Genomic DNA, 22,688 nt, shown 5'->3' with positions numbered 1-22,688 from the left:
GAAAGTCATTTTCAAGGAAGAACTAGTGTATCATTGAAGACTTTCTCTCCCTCAACAGTGAAGGATTTTCCCTTTTAAAACAGATTTTAGACAAAACATTTCAGTGCGATAGGCTAATAGGGGATATTAAACGAAGTAGAGAAGATAAATTAAGGTATAGATATATATATAAAATCATACAGCGCTTCTAGTGTACCGGGTACTGTTGTAAGCACTTTATATGTAATCAACTCATTTAATCTGCCTGACAGTTTGTGAAATAGATGCTATTAGTAAAAGTGGCCTGTATCAGTTAACTTCATTTGTTTGATTAAGGGGATTTCAAAACTATGGCTGACAAACCAGATCTTGCCTGCTACTTGTTTTTGTATAGCCTGTGAGCTAAGCATTATTTTCATAATTTTTAGTGGTTGAAAAAAGCAAAAGAATATTCTGTATACTTTTATTTTGTAAAAAAAAATTATTAATTTTATAAAATACCAATTTGTTTAAAAAAATGATTGCATGAAATTCAAAGTTCAGTGTCCATAAAGTTTAATTGAAACAGAAATACACCTATTCCTTTACATACTGTTTTTTGTTTTGTTTTGTTTTTGTTTTGTTTTGAGAGAGAGTGAGAGCACAAGGTGGTGGGCAGAGGAGGAGGGAAAAGAGAGGGTTGGGACAGAGGGATAGGGAAGGAGACCCCCAAGCAGGCTTCCACACTGAGCTTGGAGCCTGATGTGGGGCTTGATCTCACGACCCTGAGATCATGACCTGAGCCAAAATCAAGAGTCAGATGCTTAACTCATTAGGCCACCCAGGTGCCCCTCATCTTTTTTTAAGTTTTTATTTAAATTCTGGTTAATATGCAGTGTAATATTAGTTTCAGGTGTACAGTATAGTGATTCATCACTTACATACATCACCCTATCTCATCACAAGTATACTCCTTAATCCCCATCACCTATATAACACATCCCCCTTCAGTGTTCTGTTCTCTGTAGTTAAGAGTCTGCTTCTTGGGTTGCCCCCCGCCTTTCTTTCCTTGTTTGTTTTGCTTCTTAAATTCCACATATGCATGAAATCATGGTACTTGTCTTTTTCTGACTTACTTCGCTTAGAGAGTATTATGATAAGCAAAGTAAGTCAGAGAAAGACAAATAGCATCTCTAGCTCCATTCACGTCATTGCAAATGGCTTTACATACTATTTATTGTTTTCTTGCTATAGAAACTGTGAGGTTGGCAAAACCTAAAATACTTTCTGGCTCTTTACAGAAAGTTTGCTCACCCCTGATCTAGATAAATAGGGGAGAAGACACAATCAGAATAAAAGGTAACAAAGTTAATATAGATGCAAAAGAATGTTGTCTATTACAATATACCAGGAAGACTTAGTTATATAATGAAGAAGCCAGCTGTATTTTCATCTTGAAGTATTTTTTTTAAAGATTTTATGTATATATTTGAGAGATGGAGTAAAGAAAAGAGCAAACGAGCAAAGGGAGGGGCAGAGGAAGAAGCAGACTCCCCGCTGAGTCAGGGGCCAGATGAGGGGCCGATCCCCAAACCCCGAGATCATTACCCGAAGGCATGTGCTTAACAGACTGAGCCACCCAGGAGCCCCTTCTTGAAGTATTTTTTAAAAATCTTTAATGGGGGCCGTCTGGGTTGCTTTAGCTGGTTAAGCCTCTGACTCCTTGTTTTTGCTCAGGTCATGATCTCAGGGTTGTGAGATCAACCCCCATGTGTCTCCACCTCTGCACTTGGCATGGAGTCTGCTTGGGATTTTCTCTCTCCCTCTGCTGTTTCCCCTGCTTGTGTGTTTGCACACATGTGCACACACACACTCTCAAAATGAATAAAATCTTTTTTAAAAATCTTAATAAAAGCTTAACTGTAATGAAAACTACATATTTCAAAATGTTGGATTGGCCTTTTTTCCCTGTTAGTATCTCTTCAAGGTATATCTGAGGAGTCTTGTAAGTATATTTTTGAATTTGAGTGGCAGTTGGAATTACCATTGAAATCTGAGTAACTTGGCCTTGTAATTTGATTTTTTGACCTTGAAGCCCAGATACCATTTTCTGACACTGATGGTTTCTTAATGAAATAGTTATAATTTTGCTTTTGACCCTTTAGAACTGGCTGTAGTTTATACTGTTGAGGGTATGGTTTTCTACTGAGGATGTGCATCAAAATCCTTTGGAGACTAAAATTCAGATGCCTCCTCAGAATCTCTGAGGATAAGGCCTTTTACCATGATTATCTTCAGAAGTTCCTCAGGTGGTTCTAAGGTACACCTGGTTACTTCTTTCTCCAGCTATTTTAATGAATCCGATTTGACAAAAATACATATGTGGCAGTCACTGTTCTGTTTCCCATAGGTGTTTTTCAACCTAATGAATCATTGTCTAAATGGATTTAAACTTGCAGAGGTCAGTGATATCAGTTGTTAAATTCATTTTCTTTTGGTGTCAGTAGTATGATAGAGTCTAAATTGAAAGTTAAATTAGAGAGCAAGTAGTATAATTTAATATTCTTCATTTTTTTATTTATTTGGCATCATGGAATCCCAGAGAATCTGGAAATAATGGATTTGATAAAGTAAAACACAACTTATAGGAAATGACATTTTTAGAAGGAATAGTTTATATTTGGAACCATTTTGTTTTGTCAGTGTTCTTATCAGGCTGTATGTAAAATTACCATAAAAATAGATCTTTCCCTTTTGTTTTCATTTTACTGTGTTTTGACACTGAAGTAAATTTACAAGAAAAGAAATGACCCACAATCTCTAAAATCATACTGGCTAGTTTTTATTTTATTTTATTTATTTATTTGACACAGAGAGAGAGAGCACAAGCAGGCGGAGTAGCAGGCAGAGGGAGAGGGAGAAGCAGGCTCTGCGCTGAGTAACGAGCCTGACACAGGGCCTGACCCCAGGACCCTGGGATCATTACCTGAGCCAAAGGCAGTTGCTTAACCAACTGAGCTGCCCAGGTGCCCTCATAAGAAATGTTTGGGGTGTCTGGGTGGCTGAGTTGGTTAAGCATCTGCCTTCAGCTGGGGTCATGATCTCAGGGTCCTGGCATTAAGCCCCACATTGGTTCCTGATCAGCAGGGAGCCTGCTTCTCCCTCTCCTACTACCCCCTGCTTGTGTTCCCTCTCTCGCTGTCTCTCTCTCAAAAAATAAATAAAATGTTAAAATGACTCATGCCTTAAGTCAAAGAAGAGGAGGAAACTTTATTTTTTAATCAATGAAGAAGCAGTATTTGAGCACCCATCAACAAGTAAACACTGCTGGGATGACAGTTATATCTAACATGCTTGATGGGTGTGCCATGGGATTGTGTGGATGCACACTGATTAATGTCTGTGTAAAGGGAGAGCCAAGAAATGATGAGGTAGGCAGGCCAAGAAACAAGGAGAAAAAAATAGGAAGAGAGGAAAGATCAGTAGTAATGAGATGGTGCTTATAAATTGTAATAGTAGTGAATATCAGAAACTTCATGGAGAGAGTGATGAAAACAGAGTGGATAGGGTGAGTTCTTAGTTACCTGTTTTGCATGTTAGTAGCCCTTGCTGAGGATCTCTTTCTTGTTTGTTGTAGGTTGGAAGCAGTTTTTTTTTTTTTTTAAAGATTTTATTTTATTTACTTGACAGAGAGAGACACAGCGAGAGAGGGAACACAGCAGAGGGAGTGGGAGAGGGAGAAGCAGGCTCCCCGCGGAGCAGTGAGCCCGACGTGGGGCTCACGACTGAGCCACCCAGGCGCCCCGGAAACAGTTTTTTATATTCGATAACCCTTGAAGGCATTAATTTGCCTGGAGGGTATCCAGGGAGTAGCGTTTAAGCGCTGTGAGGCGTGAGGAGTATTCCAGTAGAGTTTATTGAAATGCTAAGACTATAATTATAAAGGCTGCTATATTATTATAACAGAACTGAAGGTATGGGGTATATTAGGGTTCTCCAGAGAAACAGAACCAATAGAATGTATGTTTATATTTTTAGAAAGTACAGTCCCTCTCTTTGTCACTTAGGGGTGCGTGGGTTAGATTTTAAGTCATTGATTCACATCATTGTAAAGTTGGCAAGTCCCAAATTTACAGGGTAGGCTGCTTGGATGGAGATCCAGGGAAGAGTTGAGTTGCAGCTGGAGTCCAAAGACATGCGGCTGTCAAAATTCCTCTTCCTCAGGGTTTGTGTAAGTCTTTTCTTTCATGTCCGTCAGTTGATTGCCTGAAACCCATCTACATTTTGGGTTATGGGGCTGGGGGTAATCTGCTTTACTCACTGTCAACTGATTTAAATGTTAACCTCATCTAAAAAATATCTTCATAGTAACATCTAAACAAGTGTTTGACAAAATATCTGGCTCCTGTGTCCTGGCCAGGTTGACACATGAATTAACCATCACTGGAGGTATAATAGAAACTATCTCATAGTGTAGTTCTGGTGATAGGCAAAGGACAAAGCAAAAAAGATTGATTTTAAAAGAAAAAGTAGGGGCACCTGGGTGGCTCAGTGGGTTAAAACCTCTGCCTTCGGCTCGGGTCATGATCCCAGGGTCCTGGGATCGAGTCCCACGTCGGACTCTGCTCAGTGGGGAGCCTGCTTCTCCCTCTCTCTGCCTGCCTCTCTGCCCACTTGTGATCTCTGTCAAATAAATAAATAAAATATTTAAAAAAAAAAAAGAAAAAGTGGACATCTAGATATTTATATTGTGTTACTTGGAATCTGTGTCTGTTCAGTTTCAAAGCCCAAAAACTTTCTGCTTTGTTTCTTCAGATTCATAATCTAGCTACGGAGCATCTATTTACAACACTTGCCTTTATTTATTTATTTTTTTTAGTATTTTAATTTATTTATTTGACAGAGATCACAAGCAGACAGAGAGTCAGGCAGAGAGAGAGGAGGAAGCAGGCTCCCCACTGAGCAGAGAGCCCGACACAGGGCTCGATCCCACAACCCTGGGATTATGACCTGAGCCGAAGGCAGAGGCTTTAACCCACTGAGCCACCCAGGCACCCCACAACTCTTGCCTTTAGTATTAGAGTTACTAGACTTGAGATTGGTTAAGAATAGTTCTCTGAAAAAATGGTATCTTAATCCTTGGCCCAAAGTTCATTGAAAAATGCAAAGTATTTTTATATGTACCCAAATATTGATTTGATGAGTGACTTATATCTTGCAAAATGAGATGTTGGCTATAACTAATAGGAAGTGAGGAAATGGTGTAGCCTTTGGAAGAATTTTACTTTTTCAGGGAACTGTGCCTGAGCTTGATGGATCAATCTAGTCTTTTTTGGTCTTGTTACTGCCTACCAACAGCAAGTCCCGGTGAATCATGGACCTCCAAGCCGGAGGAGAGTAAGAGCAAGTATACATTAAAGCCTAGGTATTTGATTAAAAACTTACAGTGATCTAACATTTTCAAATTGTGGGCATAGGAGAAAACTTCTCTCATACTTAATCTTTTACACAGGACACAAGATACTACAAAGGAAAATTAATAGTTTGGGTAATTTGCTATCTTTATTTTTATTAGAAAGTGACTTCAGAACTCTAGAAACTTGTATCTGTAGATGGAAAAGTGAGGAAATCATAAAGATTGAATTCAGGAAATGAAGTTACTCTGAGTAAGTACTTTGTTGTCCTAGGTAATCTCATGGATTTAAACTATATACAGGGGTATTTTTCAGAATATTCAGTTCATTGACTTCATAGGTAACTTTACTTTTTTTTTTTTTTAATTATTTGACTGCATTGCAGCATAGCATTAATGATGCAGTTTTAAATATTTTTACCTAGATTAATACTCAGAGTCAAATATGAGAGCTCAGAGAAACCTATAACCTGCTATTAGGTCTGATGTCATGTTAAGGAGCATCATCTTAATAAAGTGATAAAGAATTTGCAGGAACACTCAAAATACCCACCACTAATTTCTTTCTTTCTTTTCTTTTCTTTTTTTTTTTTTTTTTAAGATTTTATTTATTTATTTGACAGAGAGAACAAGTAGGCAAAACTACAGGTAGAGGGAGAGGGAGAAGCAGTCTCAAGCAGTCTCTCCACCTATCAGGGAGCCCCACACAGGGCTCCATCCCAGGAGGATCATGATCTGAGCTGAAGGCAGCTGCTTAACCGGCTGAGCCACCCAGGCACTCCTACCCACCACTAATTATTTAAAGGAGAGATGTTCCATACGATGGGGACTCTGTAAATCAAAATTGTGTGTGTGTGTGTGTGTTTTAAGATTTTCTTCATTTGATGGGGGAGCATGCATATGAGGTGGGGGGAGGGGAAGAGGGAAGAAGGAGAAGCACACTCCTTGCTGAGCAGGGAGCCAGATGTGGGGCTCCATTCCAGGACCCTGAGATCATGACCCGAGCCAAAGGCAGATGCTTAATCAATTGAGCCACCCAGTTGCCCCACATATGTATGCTCTGATAGGTTAGTTGTACAAAGATGAGAATGATTTGGATGGTGCAAACAATTAAAAGAAAGCAAGGGGGAAGGATGATGGCACAAGTGAAAAAAACATTTCCGGGGGAAAGACCATGTTTTGGGAGATGATTGCTTCTGTTTTCATTTCTCAAAATTTATAGAACATCAGTCATGTGACACTACCCAGTTCATACACATTCTTTGTTATGCCATATGAAAAAAGTGTCAAAAATTGGGGCGCCTGGGTGGCTCAGTGGGTTAAGCCTCTGCCTTTGGCTTGGATCATGGTCTCAGGGTCCTGAGACCCATGTCAGGCTCTCTGCTCAGCGGGAAGCCTGCTTCCCCCTTCTCTCTGCTTGCCTCTCTGCCCACTTGTGATCTTTGTCTGTCAAATTAAAAAAAAAAAAAAGTGTCAAAAATTAAGTGAACAAGAACATTGGTAAGAAATCATGTCTGAGGTTCACTGCAGGTGTTCATTGTAAGCTGAGATTTTTAAAATACATTTAAAGGGCGCCTGGTGGCTCCATGGGTTAAACCTCTGCCTTTGGCTCAGGTCATGATCTCAGGGTCACAGGATGGAGCCCCTATCGGGCTCTCTGCTCAGCAGGGAGTCTGCTTCCACCCCGCCCTCCATAGCCTGCCTCTTAGGCCTCCTGTGATCTCTGTGTGTCAAATAAATAAATAAAATCTTAAAAATATATACATTTAAAGTTCAAAACTGATGGCAGAGGTAACATGTATGGTATTACAGAATTTGTTTATATTATTATCCTGGTTAATCCTCACTAAATCCTGAGGTATATTTCACATTTAAGTCCATTTCATAGTTAAGAGAAACTTAGAACTTTAGTATTTATATAATATAAATATGGTAATTTGATTATCTAAAAACAGTTAATAAGTAAGAACATTATGACATGTAACATGAATAGGCAGTCTTATGTCTCTTTGTGGATGCTGGTTGTCTGTGTTCTTTAAAAATCCTTGGTCTGATTTTTTTTTTTTTTTTTTTTAAGATTGATTTATTTATTTGACAGAGGTCACAAGGAGGCAGAGAAGCAAGCAGAGAGAGAGGGGGAAGCAGGCACCCCGCCCAGCAGAAAGCTCGGTACGGGGCTCCATCCCAGGACCCTGGGACCATGACCTGAGCTGAAGGCAGAGCTGAGCCACCCAGGCGCCCTGGTCTGATTCTTTTTTTTTTTTTTTTTTTAAGAGAAAGCCAGCAGGGAGGGGCCGAGGGAGAGGAAGAATCTTAAGCAGGCTTCACGCTCCATACCCACCTTGAGCCCTGACCCCTGGTGGGGCTCTGTCTCACAATCCTGAGATTATGACCTGAGCCAAAATCAAGAGTTGGAGGCATAAACTGACGGAGCCACCCAGGCACCCCTTGGTCTGATTCTTTTGAAACAAAATGTATGGCCAGTATAACTAAGAAAGTAGCTTTTAGTTGTTTAAGTCAATTTAAGATCTTAATTCATTAAATTATACACAAGTATTTTTTCATCCTTTTTTACCAAGTTGTGAAAAGAATAAAAGTTAAGGGCACCTGGGGGGCTCAGCCTGTTGTGTCTGCCATTGGCTCAGGTCTTCATCCCAGAGTCCTGACTCCTTAGTGGGGAGTCTGCTTCTCACCTTTCTCTCTGTCCCTCCCCCCACTTGTGCTCTCACTCTCTCTCAGATAAATAAAAATCTTTTTTGAAAAGATCAGCTTTATTTTTCTTTATTGAATTATTGTGTTAAAATCTATGTAAGGATAATAGGTAAAATAGTTGGAAGCACCAGGAGGGGTATATCTGTAATATGAATAGTCATGCAGATTAATAAAATATCTTAAGTCCTGCTAGTGACTTAGAGAAAAATTCTGTTTTTTGCAACTGTGCTAAAAATGTAATCATTTTCAAAGTACCATGAAACATGCAGTTAATGGGAAACAACAGGTTTTATTTAACTTCTGAAAATTAGTGTGCAAAGGTACTCAGTAAATCTTGATTAGCATTAGTTTTTGCCTTGCCTCATTGCTGTATCTGGAAGATATTGTTTGGATTAGGATTATGAGCTATAATACATGTGCTCTTTAAGCAAGGTAGATAATCTGCTGATTCTCTCTCTCTCTCTCTCTCTTTTTTTTTTTTTTTTTGTAAGATTTTATTTGAGAGAGGAGGTGAAAGAGAGAATGGAGGAGAGGGGCAGAGAGAGAAGCAGACTCCTTGCTGAGCAGGGAGCCCAATGCGGAGTTCCATCCCAAAGCCCTGGGAACATGCCTGGAGCCAAAGGCAGACGCTTAACAACTGAGCCACCCAGGCACCCCTCTGCTGACCCTATTACTTTTTATTTTTTGTTTTTTATTAACATACAATGTATTATTTATTTCAGGGGTACAGGTCTGTGATCATCAGTCTTAAGACAATTCACAGCACTCACCATAGCACATACCCTCCCCAGTGTCCATCACCCAGCTACCCCATCCCTCCCACCCCCGCTCCACTCCAGTACCCCTCAGTTTGTTTCCTGAGATAAGAGTCTTTTATAGTTTGTCTCCCTCTCTGGATTCATCTTGTTTCATTCTCCCCTCCCTTTCCCTATGATCCTCTGTCTTGTTTCTCAAATTCCTCAATACCAGTGAGATCATATCATAATTGTCTTTCTCTGATTGACTTATTTCGCTTAGCGTAATACCCTCTAGTTCTATCCATGTCGTTGCAAATGGCAGGATTTCAGTTTTTTTGTTGGCTATATAATATTCCATCGTGTATATATACCACATCACATTTATCCATTCATTGATGAACATCTAGGCTCTTTTCATAGTTTGGCTGTTGTGGACATTGCTGCTATAAACATTCGGGTGTATGTGCCCCTTCGGATCACTACATTTGTTATCTTTGGGGTAAATACACAGTAGGACAATTGCTGGGTCGTAGGGTAGCTCTGTTTTCAACTTTTTGAGGACCCTCCTTACTGTTTTCCAGAGTGGCTACACCAACTTGCATTCCCACCAGCAGTGTAGGAGGGCTCCCCTTTCTCTGCATCCTCGTCAACATCTGTCATTTTCTGACTTGTTAATTTTAGCCATTCTGACTGGTGTGAGGTGGTATCTCATTGAGGTTTTGATTTGTATTTCCCTGATACCGAGTAACGTTATGTAGTTTTTCATGTGTCTTTTGGCCATTTGGATGTCTTCTTTGCAGAAATGTCTGTTCATTACTGACTCTCTTTAAATAAAGCATTGTCAAGTGACTATTTCATGAGAACAGGAGTCGTTGGTAATAATCCAGTTACTATAGTATAGGTCTTTGGTGTCTCTCCTAAACTCTTAGGTCTGCATCTATTAACAAATCTGATTATTTCCATTTTATATTTGTTAATGTCTACCGTTACCATATAATTAGTTGTTTGTTTTTCCCCTTACCACACGTCCTTTATTTTCTGTATATTCCCCATTTCATAAACTCATGGTTAGCAGGAACCAGTGTACAAAATAAATTATTAATGAAATATGTTATAAAGGTTGTTCAGTAAGTGTGAAACCTACAGTAACACATGGAAACTGGAAATGAAAAGAATTTAAATTAATAATTCTCTCACCATCTAGTTTTGTAAGATTTTTTAATGCTCTGTTATTTATATTTTCTTTTTTACTTTTCCCCTTTCTCTTTCTGTGGTGAGGTGCTTATCCAAGCAGTAAACGTTGTTTAGGAGAGCTGCTGCATTTTTGTTGCAGATAAACAGATACAGTATTAGAATGTAGAATGGTTAAGAATTCTGCATTCCGAAAAATACTGAAGCTTCTGTTTCTAGTGCTTAGGCAACACAGATCTGATCTCTGAGAACGTCTGGATATTGACATGCAAATGAATAAATGAGACTCTTCTTTGAAATATGTTTGTAATATATACAAATAGCTTAGGAGGGATTATTGAAGTGCTGCCAAAATACATTTCAGAAATGTTAAGTCTTCTCATTCATTATGTTGACTTTGGAAGAGTTTGTAAACCGCCTTGAAATGAGTATAGTATTTTGTTTATATGTGCTTCTTTGAGGGAAGAGATCTTGATTTTCATTACTTTTCAGAGGAATCCAGTGACCCCCCCCAAAAGATTAAGAACTCCTTCACCAAGTGGTTTGAAAACATTGCCTGGTTTATTTGTACTGTTGGTTATAAATATAGATTGTTCATTGCAAAATATTCTAAACTATCTCTTTTGCTCTGTTGGAGAACCATTTATTTTTGTGCCATGTGATATTTTACAGTTTTATGTTAAAATATTAACCAACCTAAAAGGTAAATCTGAGAAATACTGTACATTATATTCTTGAATTCTTAGCCCCAAGATTTTATTTTTAAGTAAACTTTACTCTCAACGTGGAGTTTGAACTCACAACCTCAAGATAAGAGCTACATTGGTCCACCAACTGAGCAAGCTAGGCGCCCCCCTACACAAATTTTTTGGACACATATCCCAGACATACCATTTTACTGATAAATTTTTTAAAATTTCTTTAATTAAAATTAAATTAAATTTTAATTAAAATTAATTATTTTAATTTTAAAAGTCTTAAAAATAGGGGTGCCTGGGTGGCTCAGTGGGTTAAGCCTCTGCCTTCTGCTCAGGTCATGATCCCAGAGTCCTGGGATCGATCCCCGCATCGGGCTCCCTGCTCAGCGGGGAGCCTGCTTCCTCCTCTCTCTCTGCCTGCTTCTCTGCCTACTTGTGATTTCCATCTGTCAAATAAATAAAAAATCTTTAAAAAAAAAAAGTCTTAAAAATAACCACAGTATTGTGGCACCTGCGTGGCTCAGTTGGGTAGGTGCCTGACTCTTGATTTCAGCTCAGGTCATGATCTCAGGGTTGTGAGATACAGCCCCATGTCCATCTGGGCATGGAGCCTGCTTAGGAGTCTCCCTCTCCCTCTGTCCCGCCCCCCCCCCATCCCACGCACACGCACTTGCTTGGTCTCTAAAAATAAATAAATAGGGACACCTGGGTGGCTCAGTGGGTTAAAGCCTCTGCCTTCGGCTCAGGTCATGATCCCAGTGTCCTGGGATCGAGTCCCACATTGGGCTCCTTGCTCGGCGGGGAGCCTGCTTCTCCCTCTGCCTGCCATTCTGTCTGCCTGTGCGTGCGCGCTCTCTCACGCTCTCTGTCTCTCTCTCTCTAACAAATAAATAAATAAAATCTTTAAAAAAAAATCCTTCTTTAAAAAAATAAATAAATAACCACAATACCATTATGATTCTTAAAAAATTCAGTTATTCTTTAATATCATCAGACCTCCATCCAGTGTTCATTTTCCCCAAATATTTGGTCGTTGATTTATTTTGCAGTTTATTTTTCAAACAATTTTTTAAAATCCAGATCTAAATAAGGTCCGTAAACTGCAGTTGTTGATATGTCACTTGTGTCCTTCAATCTGTAGGTTTCCCTTTCTGGCTCTTCTTCCTTTCCTTGAAATTTATTTGAAGAAACTGGGTCATTTATTTTATAAGGCTTTTCACAGTCTGGATATTGCTGGTTATATCCCCATGGTGTCTTTTTTTTTTTTTTTTAAGATTTTATTTATTTATTTGACAGAGATCACAAGTAGGCAGAGAGGCAGACAGAGAGAGGAGGAAGCAGGCTCCCCGCTGAGCAGAGAGCCCGACGCGGGGCTCGATCCCAGGACCCTGGGATCATGACCTGAGCCGAAGGCAGAGGCTTTAACCCACTGAGCCACCTAGGCACCCCCCCATGGTGTCTTTTAACATACTCCTCTGCCCTTTGTACTTCTTGGAAATAGATAGTTGGAGCCAGAGACTTAAACAGATTCAAACTTGATTTTATGGCAAGAATATTTTATAGATGGTGCAGTGTTACTCTGTCATGTCTGGTTGCCTTTGGTTGATTGGGGGTAAAAATGGTGATATTAAAATTCTTTATTCCTTTCTTCATTTCTTCTGTGTCTTTGGTTGAAAAAAAACTTTTCAACATTTCCAATTATTTCTAAGATACTTATTTATGGTACTGTCTTTACTTCATCTCTCTGCACTTATCAGCCCATTTATATATGGTTTCTGCATGTTAAATCACATCCTTATCATTTTACTGAAGCCATTCTCATCAGGGTTATCAGTGCGCTCTACATGGAATGGAGCAGACCCATTTCAGACCTTGTTTTGCTTAGTAGTTGGGTAATTTTGGATACTGTTGATTGCTGCTGCTTCTTGAAATATTCCCTTTGCTTCTGTGATGTACTCTCTCCTGTTTGTACTTTTACTTCTTTAACTGCTTACTCTCAACCTCAATTGTAGACTTATTTTTTTTTTTTTTTAAGGTGTTGGTTTGTCAGCCTGGCTCTAGCCTAGACCCTCTGCTTATCTAGCTCTGCTCATTCTCCATGGGTCCTCCATTCTCATGGCTTCAGTTAACACCATCTCTAAAGTGCCAAACCATTTTTTGTTTTTTGATTTTTGGGGTTTTTTGGTGGGTTTTTTGGTAGAGCTGAGTTGTTTGTACTATTTCGTACTAAAAAATCTCACAGGCCTTGGAATCAGCATACCTGAAATGGAACAAATCATACTTTCCTCATCACCTCACACATAGGAGTTTCCTATTCAACATAGTTTTAAGCCAGAAATCTTTGGAAGTTATCCTTGACTTCTTGCTTGACCTTTCTCACTTTGATGCCTGCATGTAGTCACCAATCATGTAAGACTTACCTGGTAAATAATTCAAGTTCAACTAATTCTCTTCATTCACTGTTGCTATATGTTAGTGTGAATCCCCATCATCTATTACCTTCATTATTGTAAGCCTCCTGTCTGGTCTCTTCCTTTCCTGTCTTTCTGGTCCATTTTTTGGTATATGAGTAAGAGTGATTTTTCTGAAAAACACATCTAGTGGATCCCCCTTGCCCCTAGGATAAATGTAAAGACCTGAGATTGTTTTATGATCATGTTTCTTGAGTCATCGCCTCCTATGTAATACTTGTCCTGCTTTTGCACTGATGGTTGTTTTTTGTTTGGTTGGTTGTGTTTTTTAGATTTAATTTATTTGAGAGAGAGCAGGGATAGGGGCAGAGGGGGAGAGTCTCAAGCAGACTCCACACTGAGCACAGAGCCTGATGGTGGGGCTTGATCTCATGACCCTGAGATGACCTAAGCCAAAATCAAGTCAGATGCTTAGTCAATTGAGCCACCCAGGTGCCTCTTTTTGTACTGTTTTAACTGACGGTTTCAGTAGACTGTAAACTTCTCAAGCGTAAAGACCAAGTATTTTCCTTCATTAGACCTGGTGCCTGGTACATAATAAGTATTTTGTAAATGCTTGATGAATTAATAAATTGTGTAGGACACAGTTACATATTCAGTAATTTGTTTATGTCTTGGTTTTATTGTTATTAGATCATCCTACTATTCTAGTACTGCTATCACTCTTGTACACTGATTTAGTTTTTTAGCTAGAGGTAGGCTCTCCATAATTAAACTAGACCCTGTGGATTACCATTGTCCCAGATAATAAATAGAAGACAGTTCAGATAGTCACTGTCATCAGATAAGCCTTACCCTAATGTGACCTTTATCAGAGTGTAGGAGTCCCTAGATGCTTTTGCTTGGTGGCAGTTAAGACTTAGAAAAGTGAGGGGTGCCTGGGTGGCACAATCAGTTAAGTGCCTAACTCTTGGTTGCGGCTCAGGTCATGGTCTCGGGCCATGAGATCACATCCCACGTTAGGCTCCACACTCAGCACAAGTCTGCTTGAGACTCTTCTCCCTTTTCCCTCTGTCCCACCTCCCACACGCTCTCTCTCTCTCTCAAATAAATAAGTCTTAAAAAAATAAGAAAGACTTAGAAAAGTGAATCTTAAATAATAGACGTTGTTAAATACCAAAGAGAGATGGTTTTCTGGGTTGTCCATTGTGTTTGGTTCTCATTCCTCTTTTTATTATGACATTTAGTCATATTTTTCTGAATTTAAAGAGATGTGGTGCTTTTCAGCTGTCATTCTGAGCCAGATGGTCTCTAGATTGGAAGAATCATTAAAGCTCATAAATCCCTGTTTGTATTTGCTAGAATTGCTGAACAGAAGGATCTTCATCAGAATTGATAGCTACCATCAGGAACATCTGAGCACTCACTTTTTGACTTAGGGATCATATTTAAAACAAGAGTTTGCTCTCATTTTTTTTTTTTTTCTTTTACTCCTTGACTGGCTTATTCATCACTGTGTCCCCTGTGCATACAACAGTGTGACTGGCATAGCACGAAAAAGGTATTCAGTAGTCTTTGTCTCTTCTATCCCTGATGTGTCTCTTAATAGGTGGCCCCATAGGCCCTTCATTAGATGTTAATTTCATTTTATTTAGAGGATGATTTCCTGTTTCTTTCAAGTGTCCCTGCCCACAAAATTTTGTATGTACCAGTAGTCTATATTTTAAGTAAGACTATCTCAAATATATTTTCTAAACACAGTGGAAATTCTATCTAGCTAGTTTTGTACAGTGTGGTAAGACAAACTAAACTTATTTTTTTGTAAAATAGATTTGAAGAATAATTCTTTAAGAAATAGTTTTTTATTTTTCTTAACTTCTACTTAAATTTACTCTGATTGAACTGATGACAGTACTTTTTAGATGTTATACAGAAATTGATTTTACAGGGTTAAAATATAAAGAAAGGGCTCTGAAATACTGAATAATGTTATCCAAAACGGGGTTAGAGGATTGGATTACTGTATGAACACATAGACTCTAGGGTAGCAAATGCTTCTAAAGAACACAAAATAAATTCAAAGAACATGAAATTGTTTCTTGATTAAATGCATTGGTTAAGAGGACATGTGTTTGGTGAATAGTTTATCTGCATAATATCAACTATTCTGAGATTGTTACTCACTTATATTCAGTCTTGAAGATTATATCACGGGCACCTGGGTGGCTCAGTCATTAAGCTTTTGCCTTCGGCTCAGGTCACGATCCCAGCCCAGGTCCTGGGATCCAGCCCCACATCGGGCTCCCTGTCCAGCAGGAAGCCTGCTTCTCCCTCTCCCACTCCCCCTGCTTGTGTTCCCTCTCTCACTGTCTGTCTCTCTGTCAAGTAAATGTATAAAATCTTTAAAAAAAAAAAAAAAGATTACTTCAGTTATGTTTTTTTTGTGTTTTAAGGATTTCAGTTTTAAGTAATCTCTATACCCACCATTGGGCTTGAACCCACAACCCTGAGATCAAGAGTTGCACGCACCACCAACTGAACTAGCTAGGTGCCCCCCCCTTTTTTTGACTTTGAGGGAGAGTTATAATCTAGAGAAATTATATGTTAGTATTTGAAATTTAATAAAATTGATACCAATATTTTCTGGCAGATGACATGGTTGGGCATGGGTAAATTTAAAAATAGTACTGTTTTGGTTCAGTAAAACTATAAGGTAGTTTAAAAAATACTAATATTATGGCATTGATTATAACAGAAAACATATTAAATTCATGTTAGCATTAAGTAAACCTCGTCTTTGAAAGAGTATACTGCAAGTAATAGAAATTACCCTCTCTCTCTCTCTCTCTCTCTCTCTCTCTCTCCTCCCTTAGGTGGAATGAACCTTATTCGTTGACTATCTCCTGATTACTGGTTGGATTCACTTGTAAAAGAATCGTCTTCCCCTTTGTGGACGCCACTTAGTGGCATATTTAATTATAAATCCAGGGATCACAAAGCTTTTTGATTTCCCAAAGGAGGGACATACCACTATATCAAAGAAGCTTGATATTACAGCCAAAATGGTGCTGTCCCAGAGACAACGAGATGAACTGTAAGTTTCTCTGTTTTGTGTGGTTTTTTAAAAATCTTCTCATAAAAGACAAAGTAGTAAATTAAAATACAGCTTTGGGAGATCTATTCTTAGATTAAAACTACTACCGTAAGTGTTCAGATATTGTTTTGGGCAGTTTGGTCTGATTTTAAAACTGGATCTTTTAAATAGTGTTATACCCTTGTGACTTTATTGTATACAAATTTAAAGCAGAACAAATAAGTTAGTTGGGATAAGTTTTATTCTAAGCTTGTCTTAAATATATTACGTTCAGTAGGAAAATAGATCATTCAGAGTTCTTCTCAATTTTTTTGTCTAGAATGTGTGTATTAGAAAAATGAAGGTCTTTATGTTGTTATTGTTAATTCCTTTCCTTTGCCTTATTGAATTTTTTTATCTTTATCATCCAGGGGCTATTAGAGGATTTGAAATTTATGAGGTGGATAACATAATAGTTAATGTAAATGCATTAATGACAGAGGCATAAAATGATTTGACCACTGATATTTTATAGTATCTTGTAGCATCCCATATATTATAGCATTCTGTTTTTGTAGGTAAGGAATAAGAGGAATAATTTAGCTTCATGTTCTAGATTTTTAAATTTTTTGTGTTTTTTTACAAAACTATTTGGGAATAATTTCAAATTTATAGGTAAGTTGCAAGATTGGTACAAAGAATACTTAATATACGTTTTATGCACTTCACCTGTTTTGTAACATTTTTATACCATTTTGTACCATTTTCTTTATCATTTGTACTCTGTACCTGTGTGTGTGTGTGTGTGTGTGTGTACCTGCAGTATTTTTTCCTGAACCATTTGAGAATAAGTTGCATATACAAAAGCTCTTAAGGATATTCTTCTATAAAACCATAGGACAGTTGGCAGTTCAGCAGATTTAACATTGACACGATATGTTTATTGAATCTACTTTCCATATTCCAGTTTTGTCAGTTGACCTGATAATGTCCTTCATTGCAGGGTTCTTGGTTTGTTTGTTTGTTTGTTTGTTTTCCTCTCTCTCTCCTTTCTAGTACACTGTCCATACAAGATTAGGTAATGTATTTAGTTGTCATTTCTCTTTAGTCTTTGTTATTTTTAAAGATTTATTTCTTTATTTCAGAGAGGGAGAGAGAGAGAATCTCCAGCAGACTCCCCACTGAGCATGTTGCCCGATGGGGGCTTTACTTTTTTTTTTTTTAAAGATTTTATTTATTTATTTGGCAGAGATCGCAAGTAGGCAGAGAGGCAGGTGGGGGGGGGAGCAGGCTCCCTGCTGAGAAGAGAGCCCAATGTGGGGCTCGATCCCATGACCCTGGGACCATGACCAGAGCCCACGGCAGAGGCTTAGCCCACTGAGCCACCCAGGCGCCCTGGGGGCTTTACTATTTTGGACAGAGAGAGACAGCACAAGTGAGAGGGGCAGAGGGAGGAGGAAAAATTTAAAGCAGATCCTGTGCAGAGCCTGACATGGGGCTCCATCTCAGGACCCTGAGATCACAACCCGACCCAAAACCAAAAGTTGTATGTCAACCTCGTGCCACCCAGGCATGCCTAGGACAGTAATATTTTTGAGGAATAGTCGTTGGTTTGGGTTTTATTTAATAGTATATTCCTCATTTTGTAGCTGTCGAATGTTTCTTCATGATTAGATTCAGATTATGTATTCTTGACCAGAATACCATGTAAGCAATTTGTATTCTTAACAGGATATCATGTCTAGAGACACATAATGTTTATCTACCTCTCAGTGGTGATGCTAATTTTGATCCCTCAGTCAAGATGCCTGATTTCTCCACTGTCTAGTTACATTTATTTTCTTTTCAACACATAAAAAGACATTTTAAGACCATGCAAAACATTCTTTTTCTTTTTTTTTTAAAGGTGTATTTATTTATTTGAGAGAAATCAAGCAAGTGTGGTGGGTAGAGGGAGAATACCTCAAGCAGACTCTTCACTTGCTCAGAGCCTTTTGTGGGGCTTAGTCCCACAACCCTGAGATCATGACCAGAGCTGAAATCAAGAGATAGCCACTTGGGGTGCCTGGGTGGCTCAGTGGGCTGGGCCTCTGCCTTTGGCTCAGGTCATGATCTCAGAGTCCTGGGATCGAACTCTGCATCGGGCTCTGCTCAGCAGGGAGCCTGCTTCCTCCCCCTCTCTCTGCCTGCCTACTTGTGATCTCTCTCTCTCTGTGAAATAAATAAATAAAATCTTAAAAAAAAAAAAAGAGATAGCTGCTTAACTGGCTGAGCCACCCAAGTGCCCCCATGCAAAACATTCTTATTTCCATCAAATTTTCCCACTAAATTTAACATCCATTGATAATTCTTGCCTGAACCATTCTTTACTACAGTGGTTGCAAAGTGATGATTTTCATACACACTCGCTCATTCCACGTTACTAGTCATCACTCAGCCTTTTGCTGTAATCAAGGGACTTCCCTGCATTCCTTCTTACTTAGTTTTTTTTTTTCCATTATTGATATGAACTCCTCTAAGTTCTCATATTTTCAATAGTTTTTATCATTCATTACTTTTCTTATACTTTTGGTGTTTAACTATTCCAGACTGGCCCATGGAAGCCTCTTCAGTTGGCTCTTATTTATGGCCTTATTTGTGGATACTTTCTTACTTTCTAGCATAACAAGGTGGTCCATGCTTATGTGTACCCATCCTGCCTTAATCCTAGAATCAGTCATTGCTGCAATAAGCCGTGGTTCCTCTTAGTGGGAATGGCATTAGACATCAAGATATGGGTACTAAGTGTATTTATTGCTGTGGGGTGTCTGCTTCTGGGCTCTTTAAGTAGACAGAAACAAGAAATGTGTACGTATAAACATTACAGATGCCCTGGTACATATGTATACTAAGGTATCTCAGTCTTGGCCTTATTGACATCTTGGGCTAAATAATTCTTTACTGTGGGATCTGTCCTATACACTGCCAGTTGTTGAGCAACATCCCTGGCCTCTACTCACTAGATACCACAATAAAAAATGTCTCCAGATATTGCTGGCTCTCCTTGGGATGGGGCGTGTGCAAAATCTCCCTGAGTTGAGACCCATTGATACACATACACATTTACAGGTACTTATTTTATTTTATTTATTTTTATTTTATTTTATTTATTTATTTGACAGAGAAAGATCACAAGTGGGCAGAGAGGCAGGCAAAGAGAGGAGTGGGGGAAGCAGGCTCCCCGCTGAGCAGAGAGCCCGATACAGGGCTCAATTCCAGGACCCTGAGATCATGACCTGAGCCGAAGGCATAGGCTTAACCCACTGAACCACCCAAGCACCCCTACAGGTACTTATTTTAGAAATCATTAGGCTATCCCAATACTTCTCTAAGTCTAGTCTATTCTGACAAGGACTGTTTTCCTCCCCATTGTCTCTTCTTCTGTAGCAAGATCTGACTCCCAGCAATATCAAGACATTGACTCATTTGCTCAATCCAGAATAGTTTCAGATTGTTACAATTTTACCACTTCAGAAAAGAAAGCTTCCTGGAAGGGTTTTAAATTTTTATGCAGTTTTCCTCCCATCCATTCTTCCCTAGACTGAAAATACATAATCGAATACTGTGTTTGTAAGTTACTTGGATTATTTTCATTTTGTTTCTCTCCCTCTTCCTGTGGTTATATTATTCATTTGAAGTATAGCTGGGTTCAGCTGTTCCAGTTGTTCAGTTTTGTGTGTTTTGCATTTTCTTTTCTTTCCCATCCTTGTTAATTTAATATTTTGCATATGTAGAACATTATCTGAACAAAAATGGGTACTCAGGAGTATTACTCTCTCCTGAATCCCTTCTGTGAAGTTACTCCCGCCTTGCCCCCTGTAAGACTCAACTTCATTCCCTGTTTAATAAAGGTAAGAGATGGGGCGCCTGGGTGGCTCAGAGGGTTAAGGCCTCTGCCTTCAGCTCAGGTCATAATCCCAGGGTCCTGGGATCGAGCCCCACATCAGGCTCTCTGCTCAGCAGGGAGCCTGCTTCCCTCTCTGCCTGCTTGTGATCTCTGTCTGTCAAATAAATAAATAAAATCTTTAAAAAAAAAAAAAAAGGTAAGAGAGAGGGATGCCTGGGTGGATCAGTCAGTTAAGCATCTGACTCGATTTTGGCTCAGGTCATGATCTCAGTGTCATGGGATATAGCTCCACATTGCTGGGCTTGCACTGGGCATGGAACCTGCTTAAGATTCTCTCTCTCCGGGGCGCCTGGGTGGCTCAGTGGGTTAAGGCCTCTGTCTTCGGCTCAGGTCATGATCCCAGGGTCCTGGGATCGAGCCCCACATCGGGCTCTCTGCTTGACAGGGAGCCTTCTTCCCTCATCTCTCGCTCTGACTGCCTCTCTGCGTACTTGTGATCTCTGTCTGTCAAATAAATAAATAAAACCTTTAAAAAAAAAAAAAAAGATTATCTCTCTCCGGGCACCCAGGTGGCTGAGTCAGTTAAGCATCTGCCTTCAGCTCAGGTCATGATCCCAGGGTCCTAGGATTGAGTTCTGCATTGGGTTCCCTGCTCCTTGGTGAGCCTACTTCTCTCTCTGCCTCTGCCTTTCTCTCTCTCTGTCTCTCACGTATAAATAAATAAAATCTTTAAAAAAAAAAAGATTCTCCCTCTGCCCCTCCCCTTCTCTCCCTCTATAAAAGGAAAAAAATAAAGATAAGAGAGATAGTATATGTTTTATGTTTTATTGTTTCTCCTTTTTTTTTTTTTTTTTAAAGATTTTATTTATTTATTTGAAAGACAGAGATCACAAGTAGGCAGAGAGGCAGGCAGAGAGAGAGAGAGAGGAGGAAGCAGGCTCCCCGCCGAGCAGAGAGCCCGATGTGGGGCTCAATCCCAGGACCCTGGGATCATGACCCGAGCCGAAGACAGAGGCCTCAACCCACTGAGCCACCCAGGCGCCCCTCCTTTTTTTTTTTTTTTAAAGATTTATTTATTAGAGATAGAGCAAGAGGAATAGCACAACCGGCGAGAGGGGCAGAGGGAGAGGGAGAAGCACGCTTTCCACTGAGCTGGGAGCCCCATGTGGGGCTTTATCTCAGGACCTCAGGTCATGACCTGACCGACTGAGCCCCCCAGGCATCCCTTGTTTGTCCTTTCTTAAGTAAAAGGTGGCATATTATATGTGCTCTTTTGCGCTTGGCTTTTTTTTTTTTTTTTTAAAGATTTTATTTATTTATTTGTCCAGAGAGAGTACACACAAGCAGGCAGAGAGGCAGGCAGAGGCAGCGAGAGAAGCAGGCTCCCCGCTGAGCAAGGAGCCCGACGTGGGACTCGATCCCAGGACCCTGGGATCACGACCCGAGCCGAAGGCAGCGGCCTAACCCATTAGCCACCCAGGTGTCCCGCGCTTCGCTTTTTTTCCATTAGCAGGATCTCCCAGAGCTCCATATCAGTTTGTTTTTTTTTTTAACAACTTTTTTCTTTTTCTTTTTCTTTTTTTTAACAACTAGATAGTACTCTACTGTGTGTATACCATGTTTCTTCAACCATTCTACCCTGTTGGGACATTTATGTTGTTTCCACTATTTTGTAACTATAAATAATATTGTAATCAATAACTCTGCTTATGTACTTTTGTGTTATTGAAGATATATCTGGTTTTTAATCATTCTTGTTTCTAAATCCAGATCTTGGGGCGCCTGGGTGGCTCAGTGGGTTAAGCTTCTGCCTTCAGCTCAGGTCATGATCTCAGGGTCTTTGGATCAAGCCCCTCATCGGGCTCTCTGCTCAGTGGGGGAGCCTGTTTCCCCCTCTCTCTATGTCTGCCTCTCTGCCTACTTGTGATACCCACGCACCCACCCATCCCCCAGTCAAATAAATAAATAAATAAATAAATCTTTTTAAAAAAAAAGAAAAATCTTGGGAGTTTTTAGTAAGGAGATAAAGTGATGGTTTTTGCTTTTTCTCTCATTTTTGAAAATAATATGAATATATATTTACTGAGAGGAAGAAACAAATGTTTATGTACCTCTTACAAGTAAGATACATTTTGGCACTTAAGTTTGCCTTAGCAACATTTTAGCATTTCTAGAATGTTGGATACCATTTAGCTTGTAAAATACTTTGAAATGCAATGAATTTTGACATACTGGAAACCCATTATTTGAACAGTACTACTGAGTATGATTCAGCTCAGCAAATGTATATTGCTGCCTTCTTTGTTTTTACTATGCTGTGGCATATAAATATTGAGTAATAAAAAATTCATTTATGTGAATATGACTGATATCTTTATTTTGCAGATAAATTGAGGATGGGAAAAATTAAGATGACCAGTTTCATGACTAGTAATAGAGGCAGGACGAGTTTCCCAATTTTAAGTTCACTATTCATTAAATATTACAATTTTATTACCAAAATTAATATAAAATTAATATAAAAATTAATATGGCAAAAGGGGAGCTAAGAGAAACCTATCCATGTCGACGTTTAAAAATGGACTTCTAGGGGCGCCTGGGTCACTCAG

General features: G+C 39.3%; 1 protein-coding gene across 4 annotated transcripts in view; it reads left to right on the top strand.

The window, feature by feature from the left end:
- PAFAH1B1 (platelet activating factor acetylhydrolase 1b regulatory subunit 1) overlaps window positions 1-22,688 on the top strand; it is an 86,412-nt gene that overhangs the window by 21,901 nt on the left and 41,823 nt on the right. For 2 of the 4 annotated variants that reach the window (XM_080827355.1, XM_080827356.1), the window contains one exon: window positions 15,994-16,214. The exons of 1 other annotated variant lie outside the window; for it this stretch is intronic. In XM_080827355.1, coding sequence (XP_080683481.1) covers window positions 16,183-16,214 — 32 coding nt within the window. In that variant the 5' untranslated portion in view covers window positions 15,994-16,182. Of the gene's footprint in view, window positions 1-7,468; window positions 7,615-15,993; window positions 16,215-22,688 lie in introns of those variants that run through there. One more of the 4 variants, XM_080827357.1, reaches the window with a different exon arrangement.

The sequence above is a fragment of the Martes martes genome (assembly GCF_963455335.1).
Source record: "Martes martes genome assembly, chromosome: 16".
NCBI classification, from domain to species: domain Eukaryota; kingdom Metazoa; phylum Chordata; class Mammalia; order Carnivora; family Mustelidae; genus Martes; species Martes martes.
Note: the sequence above shows the minus strand (reverse complement) of the source record. Positions and strands in the feature narration are given on the sequence as shown.